The sequence below is a fragment of the Aotus nancymaae genome, unplaced genomic scaffold, assembly GCF_030222135.1.
Source record: "Aotus nancymaae isolate 86718 unplaced genomic scaffold, 86718_ANA_hifiasm-v0.15.2.pri h1tg000059l, whole genome shotgun sequence".
NCBI classification, from domain to species: Eukaryota; Metazoa; Chordata; class Mammalia; order Primates; family Aotidae; genus Aotus; species Aotus nancymaae.
Window position 1 is genome coordinate 54,465,298 of NW_026988473.1, and position 18,280 is coordinate 54,483,577.

The 18,280-nt window shown below is 39.1% G+C and overlaps 2 protein-coding genes across 2 annotated transcripts; both read left to right on the plus strand.

The window, feature by feature from the left end:
- The first annotated feature begins 2,055 nt into the window (after window positions 1-2,055).
- Window positions 2,056-3,656, plus strand: LOC105720339 (hemoglobin subunit gamma). The gene is made up of 3 exons (XM_012456807.3): window positions 2,056-2,206; window positions 2,330-2,552; window positions 3,439-3,656. The coding sequence occupies exons 1-3, from the start codon at window positions 2,115-2,117 to the stop codon at window positions 3,565-3,567; spliced, it is 444 nt and encodes a 147-aa protein (XP_012312230.1). The 5' UTR covers window positions 2,056-2,114; the 3' UTR covers window positions 3,568-3,656.
- Window positions 3,657-16,243: 12,587 nt separating this feature from the next.
- Window positions 16,244-17,957, plus strand: LOC105720343 (hemoglobin subunit delta). The gene is made up of 3 exons (XM_012456810.2): window positions 16,244-16,461; window positions 16,590-16,812; window positions 17,700-17,957. The coding sequence occupies exons 1-3, from the start codon at window positions 16,370-16,372 to the stop codon at window positions 17,826-17,828; spliced, it is 444 nt and encodes a 147-aa protein (XP_012312233.2). The 5' UTR covers window positions 16,244-16,369; the 3' UTR covers window positions 17,829-17,957.
- The last annotated feature ends 323 nt before the right edge of the window (window positions 17,958-18,280 follow it).

Consider the following 18,280-nt stretch of genomic DNA (forward strand, 5'->3'; position numbering starts at 1 on the left):
GATTTTTGTTTCTAATTCTTTTTATGTGGTGTATCACATTTATTTATTATTTATCTTTTCAAAAAATGAGCTTTTTATTTTATTTATCTTTGTTTTTTTTTGGAGCTCAAGACCAACCTGGCCAACATGCTGAAACAACATCTCTACAGAAATACAAAAATTAGTCAAGCATGATGGCAAGTGCCTGTAATCCCAGCTACTCCAGAGGCTGAGGCAGAAGAATTGCTTGCACTCGGAAGGCGGGAGTTGCAGTGAACTGAGCACACCACTGCACTCCAGCCTGGGCAACAGAATAAGACTCCATCTCAGAAAAAAAAAAAAAAAAGATTCATTTGTTTAGGCCTTAAAGGGCTTGGTCTCTGAGACATCCTCCAAGGTCAGGCTCTACAAGTGGTACCCAATCATATTGCCAGATATGGTCAAACATCTGTACACAGGCATCTCACAGATCCCCTATCTTAAGGAGACCCTAATTTGGGTTCCCCTCAGTCCCTGTAATCAGTACTAAGTCTTTACCACCACCCTTAGATTGAGAGAAGTCCCTTATTATTATGTCAGTAACTGGAAGCTACTGATATTTTGAGGAACCTTTTTTTTCTTTCTTCTTCAACTTTTATTCTAACTTCCAAAGAACAAGTGTAGCATGTGCAACTTTGTTGCATGGGTCAACATGTACCTTTCTGTTCTTTTAGCCATCTCCAACTTTGAGCACATATATGCTTTACACAAGATTATGAAAGCTGGAAGGATTTTGCCAATATTATTATAGTTTCTATCAACCTGATAGGCTGGGGAAGATAGAGGTCCCCTCCAATAATCCAGATTTCCAGAGCTTCTGGCATCGTAATCTAGCAAGGTCATGGATCGCTTTCAGAGAAAAAAATAAAAAAGCAAACCAATCCCATCAAAAAATAAAAACGCAAAACAAAAAACAAACAAAAAAATAACATGAATACCTCCTGCCATGTTAAGTGGCCAATATGTCAGAAATAGCACTGAGTTAGAGAGACAAATGTCTAAAGTACAGTGATATTCCAGCTGTCATTATGTGTAAACTATTAGTCAATAAAAACATCCCTGCCTCTTTAGAGTTGTTTTTCATGCAAACACATCTTATGTTTTAGAATACCATTCCTTGAGAAGTGAACCTAGCATTTATACATGATAATTAATTCTAATCCACAGCACCTGCCAAAGAACATTCTACCATCATCTTTACAAACCACAGAAGAGCTATACCAAAATCCTGGGTCATCAGCCACCACATACACTTATCCAGTGATAAATACACATCATCTGGTGTATACGTGCATACCTGAACATGAAAACAAATACTTTTGCTGAGATGAGGAAGACATGCTTTATTTCAAATAGGTACAGATAAGTAGATATAGAGGCAAGGATTCAGTCTATATTACATTAAAGAACATTAATCTGTTCCTGCACTGAAACTGTTGCTTTATAAGAATTGTTTTCACTGCACTATTGAGAACTCAAGAGATAATGGCCAAACCCACAGAGAGGATATTCAAAGATAAGTATAGCACTTCTTTAAAAACCAATGCTTACTAAAAGAGACTAAAACTTGTCCCGTCAAAAATCCTGGACCTATGCCTAAAACACATTTCACAATCCCCAAACTTTACAAAAGTTAGAACATGCTTTAATTTTAATCTTCAGGCCTCACTGGAACTAGAGAAGAAGAAGGTAAAACAGGCTGACAAAAGAATTCCTGGTATATTCTATGGTGGGAGAAAGAAACTAGCAAAAGGGAAGAATAGAGAAAAATTTGAATGATTGAACCAAAATAGGGCCAAGGCTCTAAAAAAAAATTAAGCTGCAGTATCCTCTTAGGGGCCCCTTCCCCATACTATCTCAGTGCAAATATCTGCCTGAAACTGTCCCTGGCTAAACTCCACCCATGGGTTGGCCAGCCTTGCCTTGACCAATAGCCTTTACAAGGCAAACTTGACAAATAGTCTTAGAGTATCGGGTGAGGCCCAGGGGCCGGCAGGGGCCTAGGGTTGAAGAATAAAAGGAAGCACCCTCTAACAGTTCCACATACTCGTTTCTGAAACATCTGAGATTATCAATAAGCTCCTAGTCCAGACGCCATGAGTAATTTCACAGCTGAGGACAAGGCTGCTATCACTAGCCTGTGGGCCAAGGTGAATGTGGAAGATGCTGGGGGAGAGACCCTGGGAAGGTAGGCTCTGGTGACCAGGACAAGGGAGGGAAGGAAGGAACCTGTGCCTGGCAAAAGTCCAGGCTGCCTCTCAGGATTTGTGGCACCTTCTGACTTTCAAACTGCTATTGTTCAATCTCACAGGCTCCTGGTTGTGTACCCATGGACCCAGAGGTTCTTCGACAGCTTTGGCAGCCTGTCGTCTCCCTCTGCCATCATGGGCAACCCCAAAGTCAAGGCGCATGGCGTGAAGGTGCTGACTTCCTTGGGAGAAGCCATAAAGAACCTTGATGATCTCAAGGGCACCTTTGGCCAGCTGAGTGAGCTGCACTGTGACAAGCTGCATGTGGATCCTGAGAACTTCAGGGTGAGTCCAGGAGATGTTACAGCTCTGTTGCCTTTAGTCTCAAGGTAACTTAGACAAGTAAGAATTGATCTGAGCAGCACTGAAGCTACCTGCAGGGTGTGAACTATTTGAAGATATTAGGGTTGGGAGTTAAGAAACTCCAGAGGACTGCCTGGACTGCGACCCAGTGGTAATGTTTTAGGGCCTGCGGAATGCCTCTAAAAATCGAGAGGGACAACTTTGACTTTGAGAAAGACTTGTGGAAATGAGGACAATGACTTTTCTTTATTAGATTCTGGTAGAAAGAACTTTATCTTTCCCTCATTTTGATTATTTGTTTTATAGTATTTACCAGGAAGCAGGACAGGTATGGCCATTAAAAAGATGCAGGCAGAAGGCATATATTGGCTCAGTCGAAGTGGAGAACTTTGGTGGCCAAACATATATTGCTAAGGCTGTTCATATAATTAGCTAGACACATATAAAATGCTGCAAATGCTTCATTACAAACTTACATCCTATAATTCCAGATGGGGCAAAAGTGTGTCCAGGGGTGAGAAAGAATAGAAACATTTGTCCTGGAGTAGATTTTTTAAGTCAGCTGTGTGTGTGTGTGTGTGTGAGAGAGAGAGAGAGTGTGTGTGTGTGTGAGCATGTGTTTCTTTTCAGCCTACAGAATACAGGGTTTGTGGTGGCAAGAAGATAGCTAGATTTAAATTATGCCAGTGACCAATGCTGCAAGGGGAACAGCTACCTGCATTTAATGGGTAGGCAAAATCCAGACTTTGAGATAAGTTAACATAGGCTTGATTCTGGGTGGAAGGTGGGTGTGTGGTTTTCCGGAGGCCAGGCTGGAGCTTTCTGCTCACTATGGGTTTATATTTGTTGTCTCCTTTCATCTCAACAGCTCCTGGGAAATGTGCTGGTGACTGTTTTGGCAGTCCTTCATGGCAAAGAATTCACCCCTGAGGTGCAGGCTTCCTGGCAGAAGATGGTGGCTGGAGTGGCCAGTGCCCTGGGCTCCAGATACCACTGAGGCCCCTGACCATGATGCAGAGCTTTCAAGGAGAGGCTTTATTCTGCAAGCAATAAAAATAATAAAACTATTCTGCTTAGAGATCACACGATTGTCTTCAGTTTTTTTCCTTGTCCTTTAAAATATACGAGCCACAAAGAGTTTACGTTGATGGATGTGTGTACATGTATTTCTGCATCCTTATGTATGTTTGTGGTATGTGCATGCTCCTTATTTATTTTTACATGAGATATGGGTTTTGATGAGCAAATAAAACAACTAAGCAATACAGAAACTTGTACATGGGAGTTCTGCAAGTGGGAGGAAAAGGTGTAGGAGAAATCTGGTGGGAAGAAAGACCTTTATAGAACAGGACTCTTCAGAAACAGATGGTTTGGGAGAGATGGGGAAACGTTCAGTGAAGACCTGGGTGCTGGATTGCAGCAGAGTAGTAAGGATGATTCTTAATGAATGGAAAGTGTTCCAAGCTTCAGGAGGTCACTGTTTAGGCAGGGATAGCAGTTTTATTTTATAGGGGCAATATTGTTTCTAATGACATCTGGCTTTACACAGTCCCTGTGCATGCCTAAGAAAGTGAAATTAATTCCATGCCCTTAAGTGTGCAGACTGGTCACAGCATTTCAAAGAAGAGACCTCATTGTAAGCTTCAGGGGGTGGGGGCTTAGGTGAAATAAATGAATCCGCAGATGCTCACAAGTCAGCATCAGCGTGTCATGTCTGAGCAACAGACCGGCACTGTGAGATCAAAATGTAGTGGGAAGAATTTGTACAACATTGATTGGAAGGCATTCTCAATGGAGTTTTTGTATAGTTGAATGTTAGTGCATGTTTCTAGGTAAGAGTTCACTGTGGTGCTGTTATGGACTTAATATTTGTGTCCCCTCAATATTCACATGCTGATGCACCGATTCCAAATTGACCTTATTTGTAGGGGAGGCTTTTTAAAATTAATTAGTTTTAGATGAGCTCATGAGAGCAGATCCCCATCATACAATTATTTTCCTCATCAGAAGCAGAGACACTTTTCTCTCTGCTGTTTCTCCTTCCTCCCTAGGAGGACACAGTGAGAAGTCAGTCGTCTGAAATCCAGGAAGAGAACCCTGACCACGAATCAGCCTTCAGAAATGTGAGAAAAAATTCTGTTGTTGAAGCCATCCAGTGTATGGTATTTTGTTACAGCACTTTGCACTGAGTAAGGCAGATGGAGAAGGAGAAGAAAATAAGCTTGGGTGTTGAGTGGATTAGAGACTATGTATATCTCAGGTTTACCAATCTCCTCTGGTTCCCTATGTTTCCATGTGAAATACCTACTCTACTGCTCTCATCTGTAAGACTCTAATAGTAAGACTGTGCCCTTCTCTCTAACTTTGATTTCTCCTATTTGTTCTTCAACATACTTTAACCTTCTAATGTCTTTATATACAGTGAAATGTCAAATTCTTTATTCTTCTTTTTCTCTTTCTTTCTTTTTTTCCCCAGCCTCTGAGTTTTACACATGCCCTTCCTTCTTTCAGGAACGTCTTTCTCCAAACATCTTCTGCCTGGCTCCATCATATCATAAATTTCTCACTTGAAATGCAATCACTCACTACCACTGCACAATATGCACTTTCTTTTCGTTTTTTTCTTAAGTCAAAGCAAGTTTCTTAATAAAGTAAAGAAACAAAAGAATGGCTACCACATAGGCAGAGAGCAGCCCCCAAGGGCTGCTGGTTGTTCATTTTTATGGTTATTTCTTCATGGTATGTTAAACAAGGGTTGCATTATTTATGCCTTCTCTTTTTGGGCCATATAGAATAACTTCCTAATGTTGTCATGACAATTATTTTTTCCTTTAATTCAATTTTATTTCACCTTAAATTCCAGAGTATGTGTGCTGGATATGCAGGCTTGTTTTACAGGTAAAAATGTATCATGGTTTTAATGCGGTTTTTTCTCATAAATTTGTTTAAGTTTCTTGTTGACTCTGGATATTAGATCTATGTCAGAAGAACAGATTGCAATTTTTTTCCCATTCTATAAGTTGTCTGTTCACTCTGATGATAGTTTCTTTTGATGTGCAGAAGCTCTTTAGTTTAATTAGATTCCACTTGTCAATTTTTGCTTTTGCTGCAATTGCTTCTCGTGTTTTCATCATGAAATCTTTGCTGTGCTTATATCATGAATGGTATTGCCTTGATATTGTGTTTTTCTAGAGTTTTTATAGTTTGGGGTTTTGCATTTAAGTCTCTAATCCATCTTGAGTTAATTTTTGGATAAGGTATAAGGAAGGGATCCAGTTTCATTTTTTAGCACATGGCTAGCCAGTTCTCCCACACCATTTATTAAATTGAAAATCCTTTCCCCATTGCTTCTTTTTGTCGGGTTTCTCAAAGATCAGACGGTTATGGATACAATACACAGTTTTTTCAAGTGACATAGTACCGTCTGAAATCTCTTACTCATTCATGTCTTTTAGTATGTACGCTGGTCCTCTCTGCTCACTACAATAAGGGCACCATTAGACAGAGAATCTGCCTGTCTAGTTCATGTAAGAGTCTCAGAAACAAATAAATGGATGTCATATGAAACTTAATAGATGACAGATGAAACCTAATAAGTATTTGTTGAATTAACGCATGAAGATTCACAGGGAGAAGTTGACGACTGCGATGATGACCTAGTATTGATGTTATAAGAGTTTATAGATCGCAGTAAAAGGAATAATTATGAAAAACAATTGGAAATGGGGAACAGGCACGAACAAGAATCAGTACTTCCAGGTCACTTTCCTGGAGTGGATGAGAGGAAAGCGGAAGTTAGCAGTGGCTGTTGAGTCCCTGTTTGGCCGATGGAAAGATGGGGCAGCTATTCACTGACATGCAGGGTTTTAGATGTATGTACCTAAGGATATAAGGTATGGCAATGAACCATTCTGTTGGGAATTAGTTTTAGGGCCATTAAAGGACATGACCTAAGGTGTTCTCTCAGGCCAGTCCCCACAACTCAGTATAAATGTGTTTCCTGCATATAGTCAAAGTTGCCACTTCTTTTTCTTCATATCATTGATCTCTGCTCTTAAAGATATTCTTCCTGGTTTTGCGTTAAACTCTGTTTGTCACTACAAACTTCCCCCGTGTTCCTAAGTAAAACAGATAACTGCCTCTCAACTATATCAAGTAGACTAAAATATTGTGTCTCTAATATCAGAAATTCAGCTTGAATATATTGAGTTGAACTCTTTGAAATTTAGAGTCTCCTTGAAGTACACATGGGGATGATTTCCTAAACTTTATTTCTTGTAAGGATTTATGTCAGGGGGAACACACAAACTAGCATCCTGAACCTGTAAGTAGGAGGACAATGAGCTTTAAGGTAAGAATATAAAATAAACTGTTATTCTCTCTCCTGGTGGAAGTCTGCACTGTCTATTCTTGAAACGGCTTGTTTGAGATGCATGAGACGTGCAGCACGTGAGACACAGGCAGTAGCCTGTGGAATATTGTCAGTGAAGAATGTCTCTGTCTGATTAGATATAAAGACAAGTCAAACACAGCATTAGACTGTAGATCAAACATGTGCCAGACACAAATGACTTGATGTCCAGCACTGGCCATGGATTCTTCCTCTAGCCTCTTGACTGAACAGAGTATCACCCTTCTAAAACCCCCAACACTAAAACACCTATATGCGCTGGCATAGTTTTGTAGATACATAGAATTTGACACGAATTATTGTTCAGTGATTCAGAGGAAATCTCCTTTGCTCAGATAAGTACACTGACTACTAAATGGATTAAAAAACACTGAAATAAAACCCAGTTTTCCCCCTTACTTCCCTAGTTTGTTTCTTATTCTGCTTTATTCCAAATGGATGCTGGATAGAGGTGTTTATTCCCGTTCTAAAAAGGAATGAACTTGTGTACTCAATGTAGTCTTAAGAGAATTAAAAACCAAGAAAGGGTATGGCTTCTGCCACATAAAGCCTGGATGAATAACACGCTGTCATATTGTCACAATTCCTGACCCAGGAATTGATGGCTAACGTATTCATGATTCTTATCCTTTTCAGTTCTAACTTACTCCTATTTGTCAGCATTCAGGTTATTAGGGGTCAGTGGTGATGAAGACCTTGAGATATAAACTGTACATGGTGGAGGTAGTGGAGAAAAATGGATGGGAAAGAAGAGAAGTTTCAAATTAAGCCTGAACAGCAAAGTCCCCTTGAGAGGGAACCCAGATGCTATCAGAAACTCGAATGTCCATCTTGCAAAACTTCTCTTGCCTAAACCCCACCTTTGGAGTCACAACCCACCCTTGACCAATAGATTCATTTCACTGGGAGAGGCAAAGGGCTGGGGATCAAAGAGGAGAAGTAAAAAGCCACACATGAAGCAGCAGTGCAGACATGCTTCTGGCTCATCTGTGATCACCAGGAAACTCCCAGACCTGACACCGTGGTGCATTTCACTGCCGACGAAAGGGCTGCTGCCACTAGCCTATGGAGCAAGGTTGATGTGAGAAGGCTGGAGGTGAGATTCTGGGCAGGTAGCTACTAGAAGCCAGAGCAAGGTGCAGAAAGGCAGAAAGTGTTCCTGAAAGAGGGATTAGCCAGTTGTCTTACATATTCTGACTTTGCATCTGCTCTTTGATTATGATTATCCCACAGTCTCCTGGTTGTCTACCCATGGATCCAGAAGTACTTGAAAGTCTTGGCAATCTGGGCTCTGACTGTGTAATAATGGCAACCCCAAAGTCAAGGCACATGCAAGAAGGTGCTGATCTCCTTCAGAAAAGCTGTTATGCTCATGGATGTTCATAGTAAAGGCACCTTTGCTATGCTGAGTGACCTGCACTGTGACAAGCTACACATGGACCCTGAGAACTTCCTTGAGAATTCTAAGCACACTCATGCTTTCTTTCTTCCCCTTAAATATTTGCACGATGGCTACTTTTGAAAGCAGAGGTGGCTTTCTCTTGTGCTATGAGTCAGCTGTGGGATATGATATTTCAGTGTTGGGATAGATTTTGAGAGTTATGTTGGTCCAAATAGCATGCCTAAAATTTGGTAGAGTAAGGACTACGAATAGTGGAAGGCCACTTACCGTTTGATAGCTCTGAAAAACACATCTTATAAAAAATTCTGGCCAGAATTGAAATGAGTGTTTGTGGATGAGGGAACAAAAGTTGAGGTAGAGAAAATAACATCTTGCCTTTGGTCACTGAAATTTTCTGTGAAAATTAATAGACACTTTTCTGCCTAGTCCTGGAGGTTAGAAAAAGATAACCTAGAACAGAGTAATGGGAAGCTTTTAAAAAGAAGATTGTTTCCCTCTGAATGATGATGATATGCTTTTGTACACATGTTACAGGATTTTTTGTTATGAGTGTTTGCAAAAATTGTATGTGTGTGATAACTGGGGACTTATCCTATCCCTTACTGTTCCTTGAAGTACTATTATCCTACTTTTTAAAAGGATGGAGTCTTTAAAAAGGTGAAACAATTAGTCACAATGTGCTGTGGTAATGAGTTGGCATAGCAAGTAAGAGAAGGATAGGACACAATGGAAGGTGCAGGGCTGGCAGTCATATTGAAGCTGATGTCTAGCCCATAATGGTGTACTTACCTTTGTGAGAATAAGACTCTGAGAGTTGCTCAAACTCTTGTCAAAAAGAAAATAAGTGCTGTATTTATTTATTGCAAGTCCAGCTTGAGGCCTGCTATTCACTATGTACCATTTCCTTTTTATCTTCACTCCCTCCCCAGCTCTTAGGCAATGTGATATTGATGGTTTTGGCAACCCACTTCAGCGAGGAGTTTACCCTACAGATACAGGCTTCCGGGCAAAGACCAATAAATGCCATGGCCCACAATTATCACTGAGCTCCCGGTCCACTGTGTGTGTACCTACTGGTCCGCCATGTTTGTACCCATATCCTAAAAGCTCATCTCCTTTAGATGGAGGATGTTGGGGAGAAGAGCAATATCCTGCCTGCAGATTCAGCTCCTGCATGATAAAAATCAAATAAAGAAATGTGCTGTTTAAGAATTATCATTATATATTTTTTCTGTCTTTATGTTTTACGTTGATTCAGCCAAAAGGATGCACCATTTCTGATGGAAATGGGAACACTGGAGAATGAGAGTTTAAGAATAGAGAAGAGACTTTCTTGCAATCCTGAAAGATAAGAGAGATCTTGTGGGTGGATTTAGTGGGGTAGCTACTCCTGCGAAGGGGAGGTCATCTCTAGAATAATACAATGTCTTTAAAGAAAGGGAGGGGAATGGAGGTACTCTTGAAAGATATAAGAGGATTGTTGATAGTGTGTAAAGATATGTTAGGACTCAAATTAAAAATTCCGTACATGTTATTATTTGTATGAACTCAGGATATAGCTCATTTGGTGACTGTGGTTCACTTCTACTTATTTTAAACAACATATTTTTATCATTTATAATGCAGTGGGATGGGGCTTCCTAGAGATCAATCAAGGGCCAAACCTTGAATTTTTTCTTAGTGTCTTCAATGGTATTAATAGAGAATTATCTCTAAGCCGTGTGAACTAGCTGTCTTGGTTTTCATCAGTACTTCATCTGCTACTTCTGTGACCTGAAACAGAATTATAATTCCATTACGCTGTAAATATATTAGATATATCGTATTTATTTTCCTTAAAGGATTTTTGAAAAAACTAATTTAATTGATACCTATAAAGTCATTATTACACTACCCAGTAAATAATCAATCTCTTTGTTCAGCTCTCTGTTTTTATAAATATATATAAGTTTTATTGTTTTTAGTGATAGTGATTTTATTCTTTCTATTTATCTGTATACATGTGTGCATTCATAAATATGTACAATTTTTATAATTTTTTAAAAAAAATTATTAGCAATCGATATTGAAAACGACTGATTTTTAGTGAAGACAAAAGTCTGTTTATGTGAGTAAAAGCAGATTAAAAGGCTGAGATTTAGGAATCAACATGTTAGGTTAAATTAATAGAAGAGAATATGGATGTTTAAAGGAGGCAGGGTGATATATAATTAGGGAAATTGGATGCAGAGACCAGATGAAGCAAGAAAAATAGCTATTGTTTGGAGCAAAAGATCACTAAAGTTTCTGGCATATGAGAGTGACATAATAAATAGAGAAATTTAGGAAAATTGATTCACAGAAAATTGAACCCTCTTCTCTTAATTTAAAATACAGAGTGAGATTTAGAAGGGCAGGGGATAGCACAAGTGTGAGAGTTTCAAGTGTGGTTGCTTGAACACAGTAATTATTCAAAGAATGTGCTTAATTTATGTATGCTGCAAGACAGTAACTGAGTGGTTATTGTGCATGAGCAACTCTTATTTATTCTGCTTTGTGGGTTATTAGTGGGGACTCAAAAACATGACAAAGGAAATTCAGAAGCTGTTAGATGGTAGCACTGCCTATCAATGTGCTCCCACTCAAGAGGTAAGGTGAGGTGAGCTCTTTGGGTTGGACACATATAGGAAATACTTTGAGAAAGAGGTTTTAGGATTACTGAAATTGGAGAAGAAACGATATTATGTCCTCTAAAACCTATTTCTTGAGTCAGTTTGAGGTTGCTACATACTACCTAAGGATTTAGGTACGGGAGTTTGACATGATTGCCACAGAATGGCTATGTTCATTGCGTCGATAGATTTCCTTCTTTTCATTCACAGACAGGGATTTTAGCTGCCATCTCTGACTCTGTTTCACAATGTTTTCCAGTTCTGCGGAATCACTGCCACAATGGTCTCTTACTCAATTTTTTACTTAACTTCATTGTTTCCATCAACTTCAGTTCTTTATCCATCACCCCAATATAATCACAGCAAGCTCCTCTAACTATATCCAAGTTAGGCTTTGTCTAATCAGGCTGAGGTGGATGGATCACGATGTCAGAAGATCAAGACCATGCTGGCTAATACAGTGAAACTTCGTCTCTACTAAAAATACAAAGCATTAGCTGGGTGTGGTGGTGTGCGCCTGTAGTCCCAGCTACTCAGGAGACTGAGGCAGGAGAATTGCTTGAACATGAATGGCAGAGGTTGCAGTGAGCCAAGATTGGGCCACTGCACTCCAGCCTAGGCGACAGACAAGACTCTGTCTCAAAAAAAAAAGAAAAAAGAAAAACCTAAAACAGCTTTTAATAGTTGGTTATGCTTGTATTGGAAGAGCTGAAATTTCAAATAAAGGACAGCACAGAAATCTGGATGTTAGCATCAGAAAGCTTCTTCTACCATTAGGCCTAGAAGGACAGAAGGAGAAAATGTTTATACCATCAGAGTTCAAAACAGGAGGTCTACTGGATTCAGTGAGATACTGGGGGCTCTTTGGAGAGAGCCAGGACTGTCTAATGGGGGCATCAAAATATCAACCATAAAAAAGATTGTCTGCTGTAGGAGATCCCTTCAGAGAGAGCGAGAGACAGAGAGGAGGCCAGAAATAATCTTGCTTATGCTTTCCCTCACCCAGTGTTTACCACTGCAGAATGTACATGGGACCCAAATGGTGAGGAAACCTGGGAAATGTCAATTCCTCAAATGCAGAGAAGACTGGGGGAAGGATGAGGAATAAATCTGAAAGCAGAATGGTAATTTAGAGAAGGAAACTAAGATGTGTCCAGTAAATGAATAATTTTAGTGTGTAATGATTATTGCAATGATTACTGTATTAATAAGATAATATGAAAACACAGAATTCAAAGAGCAGTGAACTAAGATTAGAATCATGGAGAGCACTGGCATTTAAGACACAAATAACAATAAAAATAATTCCACTTACACTTATAATGCGTCTCCTATGCATTGTTCTGTGCATAGAATATATCATCTCAATATTCATTATCTGAAAATTATAAATTAGGTACAAAGCTCAAATAATTTATTTTTTCAGGTTAGCAAGAATGTAATTTTTTTTTTTTTTTTTTGAGATGGAGTTTCACTCTTGTTGCCCAGGCTGGAGTGCAATGGCAAGATCAAGGCTCACTACAACCTCCGCCTCCCCGGTTCAAGCAATCCTCCTGCCTCAGCCTCCCAAGTAGCTGGGATTACAGGCATGTGCCACCACACCCAGCTAATTTTGTATTTTTAATGGAGATGGGGTTTCACCAAGCTGATCTCCAACTCCTGACATCCGATGATCTCAGCCTCTGAAAGTGCTGGGATTACAGGCGTGAGCCACTGCACCCTGCCAAGAATGTGAATTTTGTAGAAGGATATAACCCATATTTCTCTGACCCTAGAGTCCTTAGTATTCCTCCCATACCGTGTGGCTCATCCTCTTTACATAGCTCTCCCATCTTTCATCCTGTCTTTTCCTTTTCATTTCAGGTTTTCACTCTCTGTCAAAATCTAGAACCTTATCTCCTCCCTACTCTGAAACCAACAGCAAGTTGACTTCCATTCTAACCAACATTGGCATTACACTAATTAAAATTGATACTGAGTTCTAAAATCATTAGGCATTTTTGAGACTCCGTCTTACTCCATACTTCCTTGAGATTTCACATTAAATATTGGTGTTCATTAAAGGTCCTTCATTTAACTTTGTACTCATCACACTCTTGGATTCACAATTATATCTCAACTCTTAAATGTAGCCTGTATAATTCCAATTCCCAAGTCTGATTTCCAGCTCTGACCTCTAACTCAGTACCAAACCCCATACATCAAACTGTGTCCTAGGCTTATTTATATAGATGTCCTATAGGCACCCCAGACTCAGCATGGGTATTTCACGTTTCATACTAAAACTGTTTCTCTTCCGGTGTTTTCCATTTTAATCCATTTTATCTACTTGCCCATTCACCAAAGTCAGAGACTTAAAACCATTTCCTTACCTCTAATCAATAGTTCAGTTCTGCTTGACTTTGTCCCTATGTATTAATCATCACTTTTACTGCCCACAGTCAGGTCCTCATTGTTTCCCAGACAAGAGTAGACACTATTCTCTCCACTTTATACCTTATCCTGCTGAGGCGGGCAGATCACTTGAGGTCAGGAATTTGAGAGCAGCCTGACCAACATGATGAAACCCTGTCCCTACTAAAAATAGAAAATTAGCTGGGTGTGGTGGCACATGCCTGCAATCCCAGCTACTCAGGAGGCTGAGGCAGGAGAATTGCTTGAACCCAGGAGGCGGAGGTCTCAGTGAGCTTAGATCGTGCTATCGTACTCCACTGGGCAACAAGAGTGAAACTCCATCTCAAAAAAAGAAAAGAAAAGAAAAGAAAAGAAAGATATTATCCTATTATATAAATATTCTCAATGCAATCTATATATAATAAATATGTAACCAGATTTCCCCAATGTGTAAAATCATATCAGGTGGAACAGAATTAAAGAGAAAAGCCAAGTGTTTGGAATTATCAGACATCAAATAACAGTCCTTGTAGCCTTAAGAATTTACTTAACTTTTTTTAGAATCAATTTCTTTACTTATGAAATGGAAACATAATTCCTACCTCACAAACACATTCTAAGAAGGAGACAAAGTACAGCATCTGTCATTTTTAACAGGTAGTGGTCGTGATTTACATAGCACATTGTGATTTGTTCTGGTATGTTCTGTTCCATTCCTTGTTCTTGACCTGGTCATAGTCTTTCTGAGCTCCAGATCCATATATCTAAGTACTTCCTTTTATATTTTACAAAAGTACATAAAATAGACTGTATCCAAGATTCAATTTCTGATCTCATCACACCATTAAACTCACAAATGTGGCCCTATTCTAGTGTTCACAATCTCAGTGACTGATCTCACCATCATGACCCAAGCCTGAGAGTAGAAATGGCATTGTCACTTCCCTCCCTGCTGCAACAAAAGCCCAGCTATTTGTCTCCCATTTACTCTACTCTAAAATACATTTATTCACTAAGTGAGAGTAATCTTTTAAAGACACAAATCAAACCATGCCACCATCTTTCTTGAATTATTCAGCCTTTCTTTGTCTTCCAGGTTACAGGAACATAATTTGTAACAAAGTTGAAAGGTCATTCATGACTTCTCTCTAACCTATATGATAACATTCCTCCTTGTGATCAAAACCTCAGTCACACTGTCCATCTTTCTATACATAAATAAAATCATATAGTTTGAACTCTCCTCTGGTTACCTTTAATCAACCAAATGCTATAAGATGCATTTGTGTTGCTACATGTTAAACAGTAGTTGATTCTTTTCATTTCTGTGTAATATTTTATACTTTGACTATATCATAATTTATCAATTCTACTATTGATAAACATTTAAATTGCTATCAGTCTGAGGTTTTTATGAATATTGCTGTCATAAGCATTTCTATACATGTCTTTCGATACACATATGCATGTGTTTCTGAATGTCTACAAATGTAATTACATGGTAATAGATTTATCATGTATCCAGGTTTGGTAGATACTATTAAATGTTTTCCAAAGGGGTTATGCTATTGTACACTTTCACCAACAGAGTTTGAGAGTTTCTGTTGATCTATATTATTAACAAAATTTGAACTGGCAGGCTTATCTCTTCACTTTTCTCTTTTTTCCCTTCGCTTCCCTTCGCTTCCCTCCCTTAGCTTCCCTTCCCTACCCTTTCCTCTTCTTTTCTCTCCTCTTCTCTTCTTTCCTCTCTTCCTTCCCTTTCTCTTTTCCTTCCTTATCCCCTCCTCTCCCCTTCCCTCCCTTCTCCTCTCCTCTCCTCTCTCCTTTTTTCTTCTCTCCATTATGCATTTTTCCTTCTTCTCCTTCACCCATTCCATCCCCTCTCTCCCCCTCTTCCTTCCTTCCTTTCTTTATTTCTTCCTCCTCCTCTCTTTCCCTCAATACTTCCTTTTGGATATGCTCATGGGTGTGTATTTGTCTGCCATTGTGGCATTATTTGAATTCAGAAAAGAGTGAAAAACTATTGGGATCTTCATTCCTGGGTCTTTTTTCACATTTTTTTTAAGAACACAATTGAAAAATCTTCTGTATTAGCATTTCCCCAGAAACTTCATTAAATTTAATCTGGCTGAATATGGTAAATCTACTTAGTACTTTCTCTGCATTCTTTCTTTAGTCATATCATAATTTTAAACAATCATAATATTTATATGCAGTATTTGATTTTATATGTCATTAAAATGTTACCCTTAAAATTCATGTTTCCAATACCTATTTCAGTAACTGGCAAATAAACCATATTCATTTTTAAAATATTCTTGTAATGGATATTTATTTCAATATAGTAAAAAAAATGAGAGTTTTTTATAGGAAGAATTTACCAAAAGAAGAAGGAAGTAAGCAAGTTTAAACTGAAACAATAGATTTGTCCATTCCAACCTCTTAAAATTCCCTTGGAGACAAAAATCCCTAGAGACAAAGAGGAACTTTATATAGAGTTAACTTGCTAAAGCATCTGCTTCTAGTTTTCTTCATGTTTTCTTAGTATAAAGTGACAGAAACAAAAAGTTAAACTCTAAGATACATTCCACTATATTCCATATATCAGACTAAAACATTTCTGCATAAATGAAACTGGGAGCATATTTTTAGAAAAAACCACTGAAAGAGATGTGGTTGGGAGATATGTAGAGGAGAACAGAGTTTCTGAGTCAAGACACACATGACAGAACAGCCAATCTCAGGGCCAGTTGAAGGAAACAGTGAAATGAAGGTGCATTTTGCATTCTCACAAACCAGTAAAACTCTGCTTATCTTAAACCAACCTGCTCACAGGAGCATGGAGAACAGGACCAGCATAAAAGGCAGGGCAGGGCTAACTGTTGCTTTCACTTGCTTCTGACATAACCGTGTTCAATAGCAACCTCTATCAGACACCATGGTGCATCTGACTGGTGATGAGAAGTCTGCTGTTGCCGCCCTGTGGGGCAAGGTGAACGTGGAAGAAGTTGGTGGTGAGGCCCTGGGCAGGTTGGTATCAAGGTTACAAGGCAGGTTTAAGGAGGTGAATGGAAGCTGGGCATGTGGAGACAGAGAAGACTCTTGAGGTTCTGAAAGTCACTGATTCTCTCTGTCTCAGGCTGTTTTTCCACCCTTAGGCTGCTAGTGGTCTACCCTTGGACCCAGAGGTTCTTTGACTCCTTTGGGGATCTGTCCTCTCCTGCTGCTGTTATGGGCAACCCTAAGGTGAAGGCTCATGGCAAGAAGGTGCTAGGTGCCTTTAGTGATGGCCTGGCTCACCTGGACAACCTCAAGGGCACCTTTGCCCAGCTGAGTGAGCTGCACTGTGACAAGCTGCATGTGGATCCCGAGAACTTCAGGGTGAGTCCGGGAGATGCTCCACTTTTCTCCTTTTACTTTCTAATCTTACCTTTTGTTTTTTTACACATTTTTATCTATTTTACTATATTTTATCATTTAATGCTTCTAAATTTTTGATAATTTTTTATTTTAATATTCTGCTTTTTTCCTTTCTCACGATCTTGCTATTTTAAAAATTTACTTATTTAATATCCTACCTTTCTCTCCCAAACCACTCCTTTCATTTTTTCTTCTCTAACTATAACTCATTTTATGCATACCAGCTCTCATCTGCAAATTCTGCACTTGGAATAATCCTTTCGTTTCTCCATGTGGGGATGGGAGAGGCTCCAACTCAAAAAGGAGAGGCATAGAATGCTGTTTTAGAGGCTATAAATGATTTACAATGAGGAATAATTGAAACTTTATAAATTAGGTGGTAAATGGGATGGAAAGGAAAGGGAATATTTGATTATGAAAGATTAGAACATTACACTGGAGGTGGGTCAGACGTCATTACTAGGAGACAGCCCATCATCACATTGATTAATTAATTAATTTGTATCTATTAATCTGTTTATAATAATTGATTTGTATATGCTATATACAAATACAAAATTAAAACTAATTTGAAATTAATTTGCATATAGCATTATACAGCACATGTAGCATATGTGTACATATGTAGACTACATGCTAGTTAAGTACATAGAGGGGGTGTGTGTGTGTATATGTATATATCATATGTATGCATTCATATATTTACTTATTTATCCTGATGAGAATAACCTGGGGATAAGTTTTGTCTAAGATTTGGACAGAAAAAAATGGGTGTTGGCCCAGTTTCTCAGAAACCAAACTATTTCTCTGTTAACCATATGCATGTATCTGCCTACCTCTTCTCACAGCTCCTGGGCAATGTGCTGGTGTGTGTACTGGCCCGCAACTTTGGCAAGGAATTCACCCCACTGGCTCAGGCTGCCTTTCAGAAGGTGGTGGCTGGTGTGGCCACTGCTCTGGCTCACAAGTACCATTGAGATCCTGGACTGTTTCTTGATAACCACGAGAAGATCCTATTTCTCTAGATTCTATTTTCTGAACTTGGGAAGACAATGTTTACTTCAAGGGTATGGCTTCTGCCTAATAAAGAACTTTCAGCTGATTAATTTCCCTTGTTTCATTTTTTTTTTTGTCCAGGTATGTAAGAAGGTTCCTGAGGGTCTACAGATAGGGAGCACTTGTGTCTTTTACAAACAGGGTGTGGGAAATTAGAAAAGCAAGGGAACTGTACAAAGCATTAATGGATGACACTTCCATTTCCAAAAAACAGAAATTATCGAGAACTCTTGATATAGAGATGACACTGGTACTGTAGAGGCTCTAGGGAAGACCTCAACCCTCAGACATAGCCTCAAGGCTAATGCTGTGATTAAACTCCAACAATTACTGAGAAAGTAATGTCCTCAATTAAAGGCACAATGATTTCTCA

Excerpts from the sequence above, each read along its gene's own strand:
- LOC105720339 (XM_012456807.3), top strand. The coding sequence starts at position 2,115 with ATGAGTAATTTCACAGCTGAGGACAAGGCTGCTATCACTAGCCTGTGG. Across the intron at positions 2,207-2,329 it reads GGGGGAGAGACCCTGGGAAG|GCTCCTGGTTGTGTACCCAT; the intron begins GTAGGCTCTGGT and ends TCAATCTCACAG. Across the intron at positions 2,553-3,438 it reads TGGATCCTGAGAACTTCAGG|CTCCTGGGAAATGTGCTGGT; the intron begins GTGAGTCCAGGA and ends TCATCTCAACAG.
- LOC105720343 (XM_012456810.2), top strand. The coding sequence starts at position 16,370 with ATGGTGCATCTGACTGGTGATGAGAAGTCTGCTGTTGCCGCCCTGTGG. Across the intron at positions 16,462-16,589 it reads GGTGGTGAGGCCCTGGGCAG|GCTGCTAGTGGTCTACCCTT; the intron begins GTTGGTATCAAG and ends TTCCACCCTTAG. Across the intron at positions 16,813-17,699 it reads TGGATCCCGAGAACTTCAGG|CTCCTGGGCAATGTGCTGGT; the intron begins GTGAGTCCGGGA and ends CTCTTCTCACAG.